At 45.1% G+C, this 16,412-nt stretch overlaps 1 protein-coding gene across 1 annotated transcript; it reads left to right on the top strand.

The window, feature by feature from the left end:
* The first annotated feature begins 84 nt into the window (after nucleotides 1-84).
* LOC135244756 (tandem C2 domains nuclear protein) lies at nucleotides 85-13,454 on the top strand. Its single transcript, XM_064317334.1, has 12 exons — nucleotides 85-387; nucleotides 655-885; nucleotides 1,238-1,447; nucleotides 2,626-2,793; nucleotides 3,764-3,840; nucleotides 4,992-5,067; nucleotides 5,583-5,683; nucleotides 6,067-6,183; nucleotides 6,914-7,099; nucleotides 9,507-9,627; nucleotides 10,052-10,251; nucleotides 11,499-13,454. Exons 2-12 carry the CDS (start codon nucleotides 819-821, stop codon nucleotides 11,607-11,609), a joined length of 1,434 nt encoding a protein of 477 aa, XP_064173404.1. The 5' UTR covers nucleotides 85-387; nucleotides 655-818; the 3' UTR covers nucleotides 11,610-13,454.
* Nucleotides 13,455-16,412: the final 2,958 nt, after the last annotated feature.

Raw genomic sequence — 16,412 nt, 5'->3', positions numbered from 1 at the left:
GAAAGGTCGTGAATGATTTCTAAGCATGTCAGTGGTGTGTAGTGGGCTACTTGAGCATATGGGAAATTAAAATTTAAGCGGGATGTCTCTGAACCGGGCGGACAATAACACTAACAGATTGTGAGTGCTTCCGGGATAGTAAAAACAACACTAAACTGCTCACCGTGATAGCTGATTATTGTAACGAAAGCGCGCTCGATTCGGTCGCGAGAATCTGCCAGCTCGTCAGACACGTTCATGAAGAGGCGTGTAACTGGAGGGCGCTATGACCGAAATTTTTGAAGTCCCCAGGGCTTTAGCCTACTACAATGAGCGCAGAAAGAGACTGTAGTACACCTGTTTTCATGAACGATCGAGCTATACTTCTCCGGCGGTGCAATCGTACGGGTAAGTCCAAACGGTCCATTTTGCCACGTTTGTGGTTTCATGGGGGGAGTTGATTTTTTAAAAACTTGCCAGTCGCTGGGTCATCAATTGTTATACCATTGACGCTGTTGAGAACTAGTTAGGGTAGGTTAATAACTTCTGCCAGCTGAGAGCGCAGACATTTTCTGCGTTTTCCACTAAAACGTTAATATTTTAACCTATATTAAGAAATATTGATGCACAAAATCAACTTCAATATTTTTAAGTTTTTTTTTTTTTTTTTTTTAGCTGACAAGAGTATAGGAGTATGTAGCATACTAATTCAGTGCAACCTTAAATCAGAAAGTTGAGATTTTTTGGTTAATCATCAGCCGCGAATGTAGACAAAAACGGTTCTTGCGCCTGTACCGAAGTTCCTGTTCCCTGTGTCGAATCCAAAGCAGCTCTACAACATGGCAACGGAATGCATCAAAAACTGCTGCAAGAGCTTTCTGCGCAAGGAGGAGACTGAGACCCAAGGTGGGCCGTTCACTGATGTTTTTTTTTTTTATCAGAGCCGTGGCATATGAGATTAATATCTGTGAAGTTAGCATACCATCTTTAGTTGCAGTTTCATTTTAGGGACATTCATTATAATCACGAGTGAGCCGAAATTCAGTAAGAGCTGTAATTGTATCTGGAACTCCAACTTCGCAAATACCGTCAAGACTATTCCTCAATGTTTACTGTCACTTTTAGTTATATTTCCAGACTCCTATAAAATATATTATTTTTTTAATGGCTATGTACAGATAATGGTGATTATGACCATTACTATGTATTCATATGTATTAGTAAGTGAGTGTAACTGGTTATTTACTTTTCTCTGCAGTAATTAAAATGAGAGTGGTGCCGGCCAGCACCACCGTCTCAGGGGTCGTCTCAGAAGGTCCGAGGCGAGTGGTTGGTGTTTCGGAGGACTACCTCCTCTCCAAGCTTCCCCCCCATGGGAAAGAGGTGCCCTTTGTGGTCCCGATGTTCAAACCCTCCTACATCCAGCCCAGTGGGTCCCTGTACCCCAGCTACCAGGAGGGGCTGCACGGTACGCTCCACGCTGCACTCCCAATTTCCCCCTTTTCCTCTCATTTTAGGATTTATTTCTTGTTTCAGGAGTCATCTGAGGGGCTTAGTAAACCTACTGACTTCCCCATTTGAAAAAAAAAAGAAAAGAAAATGGTGGCCTGTAAAATATCACGGCCCGGCGAACCCTCGGTTTAACACTGCGCAGAACCTCCATTGCTCAGGCCGAGCTTTCAGTGGACCGAGAACTGGGTGCTTTTACACAAATTGTTTGAGTGGAAAAGAAATGGGTGGGGGGGAGGTTTTTCTGGAAAGGTTTCGGTCTGGACGGTGTGCACTGGTTGAATGGCTGCCTCCAGGGAAATTAAGACTGTTAAAGTCATTGCTGCCGTCTTGCCTTAACCAGAGCCTTAATTTCTGACTCAGAACCACAGGGGCAGAACATACACTTTGACAGATTTGCTAACTGCAGGGATAGGAGAATTGTCAAACAGAGGCATTTGCTCTGAACAGCGAATATATTCTTTTTTGTCTGACTGATATTAGGTTAGATTAACTCTGCAGACTAGTGTGATTATATACTTCATAACCACAAACTAGGAAGTTGGCGCTGTGCCATTGTGCTAAAAATAAAGCTTGTATCTTTTTGAGAATACTTTTGTTGTATCAGGTTTTCATTAAGTATTTATTTAATGTGTACACATGAGTTTGAGAATACTATGAATTCTTCAGAATATCAGGTTTCATTGATTATTGATGTGTAGAATCGTTTGTATCTAAAGACTGAGTGTGAAAATCTTCAAATTCAAGGATTCCCTGTGGGATGTTGTTGTGTGTGATGTTTGTGTTGTCCATCTTGTGTGGTGTGTCTGTGCTTAACTTTGTCTATGATGTCGTGTGTGTTGTGTGCGTGTGTGTGTGTGTGTGTGTGTGAGTGTGTGTGCGTTCTGTGCCTGTGTGTGTGGTGTGTGGACTGTGCTGTACGGTGGTGTGTGTGGTGTTGTGCCGTACGTGTGTGTGTGTGTGTGTGTGTCTGTGCCCGTGTGTGTGTGTGTGTGTGTGTGTGTGCATGTGTCTGTGCCTGTACGTGTGTGTGTGTGTGTGTGACTGTGCCTGTACGTGTGTGTGTGTGTCTGTGCCTCTACGTACGTCTGTGTCTGTGCCCCTACGTGTATGTTCTATTGCCTCTCTGCGTTCCAGGGTCTGCAAGGTGTACCTACGTGGACCGGAAGGCAGAACTGACAGGTGCCAGTCACATCGTCTACGATCCCTGCACCACGCTCCATTCCAGCCTCGCAGCGGACCACATCTCCCCGGGGTCCGCGCGACGGGTCTCCCCAAACAGGATCGGCAATACGTACGGATTAGGTAGGGGGAAACCAAAAAAATAAAAGAAAATGAAAACCCAGCCCTGCCTCGAGATATCCGGCTTATCTGTGTATTTTATTTGTACTGTATGCCCGGAAGGGAATGACCTCCTGGGCCGATTTGTACAGTATCCGTTTATCCTTCTGAGAAATTAGTTTTTGTTCCCTGAGGGGGACACGAGTCCCCCCGGTCTTAATCTCAAGAACCATATATCCTGCTCTGATGAAACCTGCACTGCCAGGGACATTCAGCGAGAATAAATTGTGGTTTAGAAAATGTTTTGCGCTGCAACGTTGTTTTTGTCGCCCAGGACACTTGTGTCATGCGAAAAATAGAAAATCCTTCCGCTTTATTTCTGCTGGGTCTCAGGAGGTCAAGCGGAAACATCTCTGGCCTTGAGGAGGTTATCTGCCTTTCCGTTCACCCTGTTCAGAATTTTTTCTAAATCTCAGGGGAAGTAATGTTCAGAGCGCTCATAACTATTTGAATGTTGAATGTTTGTTATTTTGCTTTTGCTCGGAGATAGACTGTACCATTCTCTGTGTGTTTATGGATCAGATGTACTAATTCCTCCATATCTATGCATATACTCTTAGCTTTTGATCCAGACACACGTTTTTGTGCAGCTTATTAATCAGTGTTGCAAATCATTTATGGCAGGAAAAAAAAGGACCTGTTCAAACAGTGTGTTTAATCTGGTATGTGTCCTGCTGGGGTAACAATAAAAGTCCTGGTATTTTACGTAGATGCACGCCGGTCAAATATTTGCACATGTAATTTCTGCCAATTGCATGTGTTTTACTGTCCGGGAGTTGGCAAACTCAAGCCATGCATGTGATTTATTTTTTTATTTTTTTCCAATGTTTACATTTTGTCGTACAGGAATTGGGGAGTGGATGACACTAACTCTGGGTTTACCTGGGTTAAAGGTCAAAACCAAAATTGCTCTGACTGAATGTTTGTGTTTCAGTGTGGGATCTGAAGAATGGGAAACACAGGTTGAGCAACTCCATGTTCGATCTCACACACCCCCAAGGCCACATGGAGGTAATTGTGGGTCCACACACACCTGTGTCACATGATCACAGACACATAAGTTCCACCATTTTTTGTTTATAAGTTTATAAACTTAACATAAATCAATTTGCTTTCTTAATATACTCGTTATATTTCATGACACATTGAAATAATAACACACGTTATTCTGTTTAATATTGTACGTCAAGTTTCGACGAGTTTCTTTGTATGCTCCAACTTATCTTTGTTGATTAAGTGACTTTTGAACTGATAACTTTATTTGGTCTTGTCCACAAACAAAAGGTGAGGTTTGGGCTGTCCTTAGTGGGCTGTTCTTTGCCCTGTCAGCTGTGTAAAGGAAATTGTATCCACTTGGCATTAATACTCCATTAATAATATTGAATAACAGATATGAAGCTGGAGCTATGACGACAGTTTTATTTTAAGGTTTGCCAAAAGCCATGATAAACAACAATTCTGTATGCAAAGCTCGCAAAAACAATACGATCAGAGGCCCAGGATTTCATTTGTGGATTCCAGGGCTGGGTTAATAGAGCAAGCATTAATCTCTAACTGAGGATGATAGTCTCTTATAATTGGAAATGAGATCTCCTCTGACATGGTCACCTGTTGCTGTTTCTGAGCTAATTAAATGAGTGCTTGCCATGATTGTTTTAAACTGTCGTTTATTTTGTCCCAGGCCCTGCAATTCTTATCTCAACACTACAGGCATTTCTTAGGCAGGGTACGACCTGTAGATGTGATATAACTTTCCACTCAGTCTCCTGTATCTCTGAAGTGTTAATTCTGTTCGTATATTTGGTGGGTGCAGGTTATCTACAGTATATGAAAAAAAAGTCCCAGTGCAAATAATTGTTGTAATTCTCTTCAAGACGTTGTGGAACTCCAGGGTATTTCCAAGAAGTTTCAGGCTCCCCCCCCCCTCCATATATGGAAATAGTTTGTGTTTTGTTTTACTTCTCCCAAGTTTTCCCTCCTTGTAATAATTTAATTTCAGAACTTCTGAAGTCTTAATGGAATTTAGTACTCTTTTAAATTCTAAGAACTTGAGTATGGAGGGAGGCAGATTGGGGAGGTGGGGTCGGGGGGGAAGGGGGTGGAGGGTTAGCTTCAAGGCATGTTATTGATGTCTTACACAGTCTCTCCTGGCTTGTTCCCAGAGGTATGAGTCGGTGTCCAGTATCCAGAGCAGCACGTCGTCCATGAGAGACTCCCCCGAAAGCAGCCGTAGCCTAGGTAACCATTCATATATGGGCCGGCCGTTAACCGCCCTTTCGTACCCCACCGCTCACTCCAGACAAACACCCACAAGCGTCCCGTTAAATGTTTATCCTGGGTGTATGTTTGATGCTTTTGCAGTGCAGGTTTATAGACTTCTTCTGGGAGACAAAATACCCTCTCCGTAACTTTTGCCCTGAAAGGACCAGATGAGATTTAGATCTCTGCGCCTTGTGCGACCATCAAAAGGCAGACACCGTAATCGCTTCCAAATGCTTCATGTCCAGAAAAAGGCATTTCTAAGATAAACTCAGAGATAGCCAGTGACGGTCTCTTAAGACAAAGTGTGAGACTTTTTCAACATTCGGACACACGTTTGTTTTAAAATGAAAGAAATTAACTGGATCGAATGATTCTGGAGTTGAGCTGTACCATCTGTGAGACGTGGAGAAGCGGGACATTGCTTACACACGCATGAGTGAATGTCAGCGGATTTCGGTGACGGTGTGTGTGTGTGTGTGTGTTCTGCGCAGAGTCGATCGCTCTCTCGGGGGATGAAAAGGAGCCAGGAATGATGAGCGTCAGGCTGTGCTACCAGGAGGCCCTGGAGCAGATCTGGATCACGCTGGTGCAGGTAACCTTACACACCTGGCGAAGCTTGTTCCCAGGTGAAGCGCTCCATTGTTCGGCTTCGCAGCTCGCTGAATGGGACCTCTGTCTGCGTGGAGCGCCGGGTCCGGCAACACCAGCCAGCCCTTCCATCTCACTGAACCCCTTCCCCCCATTCGCTCCTCCTCCATCATTACACTCCCTCATCCTCCTCTTTTTTCGTTTTTGTTTTAAGTTAAAGGAGTGGGTTTTTACTTCACCTTTTTTTTTAGTACATGTACAGTGTAGGTCATTGCCTCATGAAACACCTAAAAGGGATTTTGAGAGACGGCAAGATGAAGAGTGAAATCATCTCAGTGAAAAGGATAATGGACGGTCTGTCATATAAATGATGGGCTTCTCTTCCAGTGTAAGAATGTCCACTTCCCCGTGGACAATGGGGGGCTGCAGAAGATTGGGGTGAAAGGCGTCATCAGCCTGTCCAAGCCTGTGCACTTCAAGAGCTCAGTGAAAGAAGCCTCACCGGTAAGCCCAACCTGGCAACCCTGAAACCACACTGTCTTTGAGGCCAACATGGCAACCCTGAAGCCACACAACGTTCACTGTACTTCAGGTCCAAATAAGGGCATTGGTCAGCTCATGCACACGGTGTGAATATTGTGAAAATTACAGAATAAAATCGAATGTGATATTTCATGAAAAGATTATCTGTATTTGAACTCTGGGTTTGTCCTCAGGAGTGTGTTTCTGGGGGCTGTTGGGCCGGCTTATCCTGGTAAAGCACTGTTCTAATGCATGGATGGGCCCCACGGTCTGGTTTTGAATCTAGACCATGGCAGGGCTGACAGTAGCTGGAAGCTGCCAGTTGGCCCTAGTGTCACCCTGGACTGGGAAGGGTTCAGTAGCCTGGGATGACAGAATCTCATCATTCACCAGCAACTCCCTGCTGGTCATTTGGACACCCACAAGTCCACCTGTTGAGCTGCACACAAAGTCTTCCTCTGACTTGTGTGTGTGTGTGTGTGTGTGTTTGAGCTTGACCTGTGAACTGTGGAGTGATCAGAAGCCGTGGCCGATGTCACATGCTTCGGTGGAGAGTGCATTGATAACCAAAGTGGCAGGGATGTTTTCAGTGGCAGTATGACATTTCAAACTGGGGGGTCGAGAAACTTGTGAGGACATAAAAAATAACCGGTGTGACTCCGGATTGAAATGGGAACTCACCCTGTGTCGTTTCCCCTCCTCTCTGTTCCAGAACATGGAGTTCATGGAGACCTTCGTCTTTGCCCTGCACCTGCAGCAGCTGCACACGGCCAGCCTGGTGCTCCGGCTGCAGGCACACCTGCCGCGAAAGTGCAGCCTGGGCGAGTGCGTCCTCTCTCTCCGGCAGCTGGGACCCCAGGAGACGGAGCACTGGCTGGACATAACCCCACCGTCCGAGCCCGAGTCCCCATTGGGCCGTTCCCTATTAGCCTTTGAGTTGTTTTGAATGTTTTTTTTTTCAAAATCTAACGAAACGCTTTCTACCAGTAGGGGATTGTTCATCCTATTAGATGTCCTTAAGAATTTCTAATCATATTGTATTATATTTTAACTGAAAATTCTAATGCTGACGCAACCATCACTACTTGTCATTTTCAAGTGATGCTGTTCTGGAACGCTGATTTAAAATTTTGGAGAAACATTCCAAAAAACCTACTCTTCAAAGGGTTAAACTAAAGGGTTATCAGTGCAAGGGAAACTGCATTACCCATTACACTTAGAAACGCGCGGGTCTTTGGCTGAAGACTCGTGCTGAATCACTGAAAATGATGTTATATTTCATTCACCTGCCCTCCGCCGTGCCTCTCCTGTGATTCACACTCAGTGAACGCTCAGTCATTTAATGTGTCACTGAATCCGTAGGTGAGCCGGTTCCACTGCAGCAGGAGTTACAGGGAAATGGGTCACTCGCAACGCGCATGGAGGCCATTAAAATGCTAATGTGCTGCTGATGTAAGGCTCTTGCCGAAACTTCAGCCGTTATATCACTGTTGGTCTGTGAAACACCAGCAAAGCCACCAGGACAGGAGAGCACACAGCCGTTTGGACACTGGTGGACTTGTTGCCGAGACCAGAACAGCGAACTGAGCCAGCCGATGCTCTGCGCTATAGTCTTCATTTGTGTTGGCTGTTTTTAACCCTTTAAAATCCTCGAGCCAGCTCGACTATTCATGCACAAATCTTCCTCACAGAAAGAACAAATTCCTTATGAAAAGGGCTGCTCACAAGCTCATCCGCCCTTTAAGAGATCACAAATATGTAGTTGTAGAATGTTGTTATCTGAACATTCTAATGCTGATGTCACAGTCACTACTGGAGTTGTGCTGTGGAGTTTTAGAACACTGACTGAAAAAAAACATTCCAAAAAAACTACTCTTCAAAGGGTTAAACATCTCAGTGCAAGGGAAGGTTTTATGTCAGCGCAGCTGTGAAAGATAAAGTTGAAACCCTTTTTTCCCGGCGGTGCAGATTTATTGGAGTGCGCCTTGCAGATGACACCGCCGACTATGTCCGGCCAATAAGGAAACGTCCGCAGACTCAGAAAGCCCCCAGAAACCTTATCCAGTTACACTGTGTAATTAATTGTGTGCCTGAGGCAATAAGCGACCGGTTTACTACTTGGCATTACGGTAAGGTAGTTATTTCAGGGGCTAATACTGACGCATTTGCGTCACTGTCCCTTATTCGCTCCTGCAGTAAGCTTGACGGAGGCCATATTAGTGTGCCGATCACATTTTAAACCTTTGATACAGGCCAGACTTGGTCTGGGCAGAATTTATTGCTGCTCACGAGAAATGGTATGAGCACATTAGTGCTCCTGGTTATGACTGACGCCCAGCTAGACAAAGATATATTTCCAGCTCCCCTAACCCCCCACACAGCTGAGCAAACTAACATAAATCATAATATGTAAAAACCATCTTTATTGGAATAACATTAGTGCTGTATATTGTACGAAATCAACCGATTTTTTTTAATTGCCAGAGGTTTTTAAAAGGAAACGAAATCTTTGCAGACATTTTTGAAAGAGAGAACAAGCAATTGGGAGAAAAGATGGGGAGCAATTTGCTGTGGAAGGAAATTGGGCTCGAAGGCAATTTTTGATGAGCGAAAAATAGGAAAGAGGTTAGCATGCTGGTGCTGTGGGCTTAAGGCGGGGGGAAAGTAGGTCACAACCCAAACAACGCTGGCGAGACTTTGCCCATAATGGGCCTGTATTTCAGGTTAAAAAAAAAAAAAAGAAAAGAAAAAAGAAAGGAGGGCGCTGAGCGGTTATGTCCCTTCCTACGGTTTTTAAAATCGGTCCGTGCATCATCTGCCTCAGCGTGGAGCCCGCTGTCATGCCCCCGCGGGACAGAGTGACGTTTGTGTGACGGATGTTTTCCGCGAATGCCTTTCAACGTGTGTTTTTTTTTTTTGTCCTGCCCAGGAATGCATTTTAATATGTCTGAAGGGGCTTTGGGTCTGCACGGCCCTCGTCAGGGGGTTTGATGCTTGGTTACTTGTGAAAAAGGGGCGACGTACTTAAAGAAACAGATCTGGTGGCTTTTTTAGGCAATGGTGTCTTGCACTCTGCCAAAAAGACGTATGTCATTTGTTATATTTGTGCGTGCGTGCGTGTGTGCATGCGTGCGTGTGTGTGTTTGTATGTGTGTGTTTGTGTGTATGTGTGTGTGTGCGTGTGTGCATGTGTGCGTGTGTGTTTGTCTGTGTGTGTGTGTGTGTTTTTGTCTGTGTGTGTGTTTCTGTGCGTGTTTTCTGTGAGACTCTACACATGTGGAACTGGCCGGGGAACCTTCTTCTTCCTGCAGGTCTGCCATGCGGAGCTTCATCTTGCCACCTGCTTCCAGCCAGTCAGCGGTCGCATTCAGATCCAGGTTCTGGAAGCGCAGAACCTCCCAGCATCCTCTGCACCCCTCAGCCAGAGTAGGTTTCCTCACCTTTAACCCCCAAACCTGGGGCATGTGGGATTCCAGTTGTCTGCCATTTTGTGTGCTTTATATTGACGGTGAATGGGTGCCGACTTAGTAGTTTCCATGCGGTCCGCAAATAAAATAGGTGATAAAACAAATTAATTTATGGACAAAATGCCTCTCAGATGTAACTTCAGTCACTGCTCGTTTATTTGTATGTCACCCTTTCTTTCTTTCTTTCCCCTTTCTCTATCATTCTTTCTTTCTGACTCCTCAATTTTTCATTGCTCTTTATCCCTCTCCCACTGCTTTCTCTCTCTCTCTCTCCTTCTCTCTCTCTCTCTCTCTCTCTCTCTCTCTCTCTCTCTCTCTCTCTCTCTCTCTCTCTCTCTCTCTCTCTCTCTCTCTCTCTCTCTCTCTCTCTCTCTCTCTCTCAGGCTTCTTTGTGAAGGTGGAGATGCACTCGTTCGGGCGGCTGGTGACCAAGCAGAAGACCCGGGCCCTCAGGGCCTCCGGGGGCCAGGCCAGGTGGGCGGAGACCTTTCCGTTTCCCGTGGCGACGCAGGAGCGGGGCGTCCACATCTCCGCCAAGCTCTACAGCCGCGGCTCCATGCGCAGGAAGCACTTCCTGGGCCAGGTGAGCTTGTGTCGCGGTTAGAATAACGTGCTGCATGCCGTACGTATCCCATTTCCCGCTGAAAACCTCTCACTCTTCCTTTCGTCCAGCCGTTGAGCCCTGAAATGTCAAATGTACCCAACCCTTGAAATGTCAGATGTATCAGTTACTTGGTGTAGTTCTTAGAGGTGTTTTGCTTCCTTTTAGACTCCTGCAAGCTTAGGGATCTTAGTACAGCTTGCAGATCTTTGGATAGGCTCTAGAACAGGGGTCCTCAATCTTATCCAGAAAGGGCCGGTGTGGGTGCAGGCTTTTGTTCCAACCAAGCAGTTACACACCTGATACTACTAATCAAACACTAGAGTCTTCTTTGCAAAGGATCTTGATTAGTAGAATCAGGTGTGTAACTGCTTGGTTGGAACAAAAGCCTGCACCCACACCGGCCCTTTCTGGATAAGATTGAGGACCCCTGCTCTAGAATGATCTACAATCTTAGGGATCTTAGTACAGCTTTAGTACACATCGTTGGACAGGCTCTAGAATGATTAAGAACTGTGATGTGGCACAATGCATGAGTTGCTTCAAAGTTTCTGTGACTTTCACTAAGGTGAGCAAGAGTTTGGGCACAAGCTTTACAAATATAAAATGACTGAAAATAGTCTGTTAATGTATACTCGGAGTACAAGTTTTCTTGTCGGTTGTAAGGTTGAATACCTGTATTGGCTGATAAGGAGGACAGTCAGCATAATCAACTGTAAGGTTTTCGGTTGCTATGTGGTTGGGATGGAAGAATCGATTGAGTGTGTGTCTCAGAAAAAAGAAGCAGAAAGAACCTTTGAGATGCTTTATTGATTTTTAGCGGGAACAAAGAGGAATGCCTCCTTATAAAACACAAAAAGAATCCTAACAAATATGAAACTCAAGGACTCAACCAGGTGAGCCAACATGTCAATGATAACTGGTAGTAAATGATTTCAGGTTTAAGTTGACTCACTGTGATTTTGAGTTTTGAGCACTTTAAAAAGCTGTATTTCTCTGTCGTGCCTCATGAGGATTGTGTGCCTTTGAAGTGGACTGAAGCATTAAAATGAAGAACTGAAATAGTGTATGTATTAATATGGACCGATGCAGTATGTTCCTATAGGGACTGATGCAGGGAGTGTTTTTATAGAGCTTAATGCAGTGTGTGCTTCAGAGGCTTTTGCTGTATGATTAATAGTTTTGAGTTTTGAAACTGATGCAGTCTGTTTCTTTTTTTTTTTCGGCAGGTGCACCTGGGGTACGAGAGCTCATCCCGGGAGGCGGTGGAGCAGTGGCGGGACACCATCGCGCTCCCGGAGAAGGCGGTGGCTGTTTGGCACAGACTGAGTACCAGCTAAGGGTGGGCGGGCAGAAGAGGGGGGTGGGGGCACCAGAAGATTCTACAGCACACTGCCACCCAAAGCCAGTTTCGCACTGCCGCTAACATCATCTGCAGCCCTGGAGCTCCTGTAGCCTTGGGCTCCTCCACTGCCCTACAGACGCACACCACGACCCGCTCTCGCTTTGGCGGATATCAGGGCTCGGGGGGGTGGGCAGCCAGGCCTGATTTTTTACAAAATGGCGCCTTGAAGGACGTGTGTTTGGTTTACGCTGGGGCGGACGTTTACCTCAGAGGAAGATTTAATTCCTCCAGAGACAGTGAAATGTGCCCCTTTGTTCTACCCTACGAATGAAGAGGGCAGTACAGCCATTCTGTCCTGATCTTTTAGCTCTGTGCTGTGAGAAGGTAGTAAATTGTGAGTTGCCAGCTGTTTTTTTTTTTTTTTTTTAATTTGTTGTAGTGTTGTGGCAATGTTTGTTGTTGCCATGGCAAATATCGTTGGTCTGTTTGGTTACTCAACAGTGACTTAATCGGTCAAATTCCATCGGTGGCGCTGAACAGCTCTCCCTGCTTTTTAGTAGCGGCTAGGCTACATGTTTTGTCACTCGCGGCGGGTGCTCTGACGAGCGGGATGAGCTAACGGAACGCATCATCCTTCCCGCTGTGCTGATCGCGATTACCCTGGCCTGCGCTCCCGTCATGCCTCTCCCACACCCTGGCTGGCGGGGGCCGATCCCCCCCGTGCTGGACGTGCTTCGAGCTGCCGGATGACTCGGCACAAAGAGCGACGCTCCTCAAAGGGAATGCTGAAGTGGAGCAGTCGGTGGCGCTGAACACAATGGGCTTTTAGCAAAGACGTTCCCCCCCCCCCCACTTTACTGCACGGTTTATATAACTTGCATAGTACTTGTTAACTAGCGCTAGGCTTAAAATGTAGGATTTATATTTTTTTAATTTATTAATTTATAAGCTAACATACAGTACATTTTAAAGGGCTCAACATTGGTGCACTTCTGTTTTAAATAATCGAGAAAGAGAGAAAAAAGCAATCATGCGTGATTCCTGTTCAAAATACTGCCACTGTGACTTTTGTGTATACTAAAAGATGTTATTTTGTCTAGGCAGAAGGCAGTAAGAGATGCACTTTTTGCATTTACTCTTTCCAAACCATGTCTTTCTCACTGTGAAGCAATGTGTAAACATATACATTTGTTAACAATTTGTGTCATTAACATTTGTATCTAATAATTGTTAGCCAGTCAGTGTATTGTAGTGCTGCTAAAGGTTTTCTGGATGTAATTTTGTATTTAGACTTAGATCGCCCTCATGGCTGGCTGTCTGTAAATGTAAGTCAGTCCTGTTATAGTAGTTTTACTATTGGCCTTCTTGATCAATTTTTGTATTTAGAATTAGATGAGTACCTGTCACATGGGTGCCTGTACTTGTTAAATCAGTCCTAACCCCGTCATGTAGTTCTAGCCCCAATAAAAGTGTATTTTTGTGGCATCTCTGTACTGGGACAACAGAGACTTTTGACCGAAATGTTTCCAGTTGTTTGGTTCTATACAATCCTCCCTGACGTCCCTGTTACCACAAACACTGAGCTTTTTATGTCTTGTGCATGAAATGAATTAAGTTTTAAAAGGACATCCTGTATTTTTACTGTACTGTCTGTCCGTTCGTGTCTGAAGCTTCAGTCCTGTGATATCCAGTGCTAACAGAATGGTCCGAGATCAGGCTTTCCAGCAAATGTACAGAATGGTTGGATTATGGTAGCACAAGGTAGGTGGAAAAAGTAGGTCAGCTAGCTATGGGGATGTTGTTAAATAGTTTTAAGGATCAGTAAAGCCCATGCTTGTTTGATGGTAGTTTTTATTGCATATGTGAATAACTGGCACTTATCCTTTACTGTCGGCTCGGGCAACACGCTGATCAAACAGAGAGGATTCCACGCTTAATAGAAAACGGGCACTGCGTGTCTAAGGTCCGCCCCGTGGATCATGTCCTAACACACCATATTTCAGTGACCATATTTCAATTGTCTCTTGAAAACATTATTCCCCCTTAATGTGGTTTGTTTGATTTTCTACTTTAGTGACAGTTTCTTCCTGATACTTGAGAAGTGCTTGCTGGTAACCCCCCCCCCCCCCCCCCAGTTATTCCCTTTTTTCATATGTGGCTTCTCAATTGTAAACTGTTTCTATTTTCTGAAATGTCAAGAGGTCCTAACCGTGATTTAATGTTAACTGTTTTCAATCCCCGCCAAGTGCCAAAGCATATATATTTTTTCTATTTCAGTGCTTTGATTTCAATGGCCTCAAAATTAAGCTTTTGTGGGGGAGATGTAGAGGGGGGAGTGTTTGTGTTGACAGGTCAAACCTTTCCATTATTTGGCAGCATTTTATTTTGATTGTTGTGGGAAAAATACACAGCATCAGAACGGCTTCCATTTTTATTTCATTTTTACTTTTTTTTTTTTTAAAGCTGCATATCCATACTTTAGGGTACTGGAACATTTTTACGGAGAGCACTGCTTTACCATTTCATTATCAACGGTTAAACAGCTTAGCGGAGATACGGGGGAAAGCACAACAATTTGCCTACAGGTAACAACAGCTAATTTGTTACGCAATAGCTAGCGCTCAGTCTGAGTTCTATTGGCGTAAACGGATGTAGAATCAGCTGTGTGGAATCAAACGCACCCAGGTGAGTGTGTAGTACACACAGGCAAAGATAGGCTTTCATCAGGTGCGCGTGTGTGTGTGACGGGAAGAGTGCGAGCTACCGTCGAAGCCGGTCTACATCCTGGCCATTATCGGCATCGGCATTTACGTAAGTGATGTTTGATCGGCGTTAATGATTAGTCAGACAGTAGGCATCTCGGAGGGCCACGCCTTTGAGTCCGCTGCGCTCCCTGGAGCAGGAAGTGAAAGGGGCGCCGACTTTCCTGCCGGGAGCAGTAGAAGCAGGAACGCCGACTCAAAAAAGGCTTGTTTTATTTCACGGAAGCCTCCTCTAACCCCCCCCCCCCATCCGAGCTAACCCTGCAGGAAGGAAGAGAAACAATATGGAAAGAATGACATTTGTTTTCCTGCTCCCTGGTGTTAAATATTGCATATATCTGCAAAAAAAAAAAAAAAAAAAAAACCATTATTCATCTATGTTAGTTTGATACATCTTTTTTTATTTCAATGATGGCTCATTTCAACAGTGCCTTGGTCCACAGTGAGCATCAGAGCTGGGAATACAGCCAGGCTCTCCATGCATTGTGTCACAGGATAAGATACCAATAAAACAGCACTAATAATAAATGGATTGCATGTAATCTGGCAATTCATTTTTTCCCCCTTGGACGGGACATGAGCCTCCAGTCTTAATCCATAGAACCATATATTATACTATGCTAGAGCCTGCTGTTCTGTGTAGATGATAAATACAATAGCATGTATCAAATCACAATTATGTTTACTTTTACTCAGGTCTGGAGGAGACAGGCTCTCAGAATTTGTCCCCATCACTGCACTGGGGCGTTGCTCTTTATCCTTGGTTCCTGTAAGGGGCCTGTATCGCAAAGCAGGATTACTGAGTTAGCCGGATAACTGCACTGAGTAAAACCTGGAGCCCTCCCAAACCTGGAACATGGACCGAAGTTAATAAAGAAGCTGTTTCCAGGTTTAACTAAGTGCACTTACACTGCTAAACCCTGTAATCCTGCTTTGTGATACAGACCCCAGGAAGAGTTTCCTCTCTTGGGCCAACAGCACCACATCAACAGGAACAGGGTTTTTTTCCAGGTCTCCTGTCCAAGCATTATTAACCGAGCCCGGTCTTAGTCCAGGCGTCAGGTATTAAAAATGTGCGGATGTGGAATGGGGGGGGGGGGGGGTCAGAGAGCAAGGGTGTTCCATTATAACTCTCAAAACCCTGATGAGAGATACAGTCACATCAATGTTTTAAATGGAACATAAGAGTGCGTCCATGTGATCAGGGGCTCGGGATTTGGCTGGACTGTGTGACTTTGGGACTTTTAGGAGAGTCCTGATTGACACTCCTGTGTTTACTCTCTTTAGTGTGTACCCCCACCTCCCCTCCCCTCCCCTCCCCTTCCCCCTCCCCCTCCCCGCTGCACAGTGTGTGTCTAGCTCACCTCTCCATTGGCCACAGCTGTTCCAAAAGCTGCCGTTTGTCCGCACCTCTATTTTTCTTTAATCAAAAGTGGATCACCGCCTTTTTTTTCTTTTTTCCGTGTTTGAGCTTCTCGGTTGCCACGGCGTCTCCAGGATCCACATTCTTTCACATGCTTCAAATAATGGGGTGGGGTGGGGGGGGGGGGGGGGTGGGCGGTTCGGGCGGACAGAGACGACCGGAGGGAGCAGTGAAAACATGAGGAACTTATTCGCTTCAATGCTCAGCTTTGCCTCGGTGTTTGTCCTCGGTAATTTCATCATATGTTTTTAAGGAAGTGCATTTAAGAGGGTGGGCATATTAACAGGATGTGAGGGTCGGCCATGGGATCAGAATGAAGGGGAAATGGGGTTCTAGCTCGTGGAAATATTCCGACTGATTTTCAGAGGCAGACCTTTCAGTCACACTTGTGAAACATATGGGGGGAATGTTTCCATCTGAAAAATACATGCAACAGTCCTCCCTTTGCACAGTGTGTATAATTAAGTAACTCAAATAGGTAATATAGTGTTTATGATTCGTTTGATAATATCCTTCTTATTATTTTTTGAGTTTCTGAGCAGAAATAAATAAATGCTGTACAACCAAAACATAAAATCACGGTTAAACTGCGAACATGAACAGTGCATGCATT

This window comes from Anguilla rostrata, chromosome 1 (assembly GCF_018555375.3).
Source record: "Anguilla rostrata isolate EN2019 chromosome 1, ASM1855537v3, whole genome shotgun sequence".
In the NCBI taxonomy this organism is placed as follows: domain Eukaryota; kingdom Metazoa; phylum Chordata; class Actinopteri; order Anguilliformes; family Anguillidae; genus Anguilla; species Anguilla rostrata.
The sequence above is the reverse complement of the archived record's forward strand: the minus strand, read 5'-3'. Positions and strand labels throughout refer to the sequence as shown.

Coding starts and splice junctions, on each gene's coding strand:
- LOC135244756 (XM_064317334.1), top strand. CDS start 819: ATGGCAACGGAATGCATCAAAAACTGCTGCAAGAGCTTTCTGCGCAAG. Junction 1,448..2,625: donor CTACCAGGAGGGGCTGCACG/GTACGCTCCACG, acceptor TCTGCGTTCCAG/GGTCTGCAAGGTGTACCTAC. Junction 5,068..5,582: donor CGAAAGCAGCCGTAGCCTAG/GTAACCATTCAT, acceptor TGTTCTGCGCAG/AGTCGATCGCTCTCTCGGGG.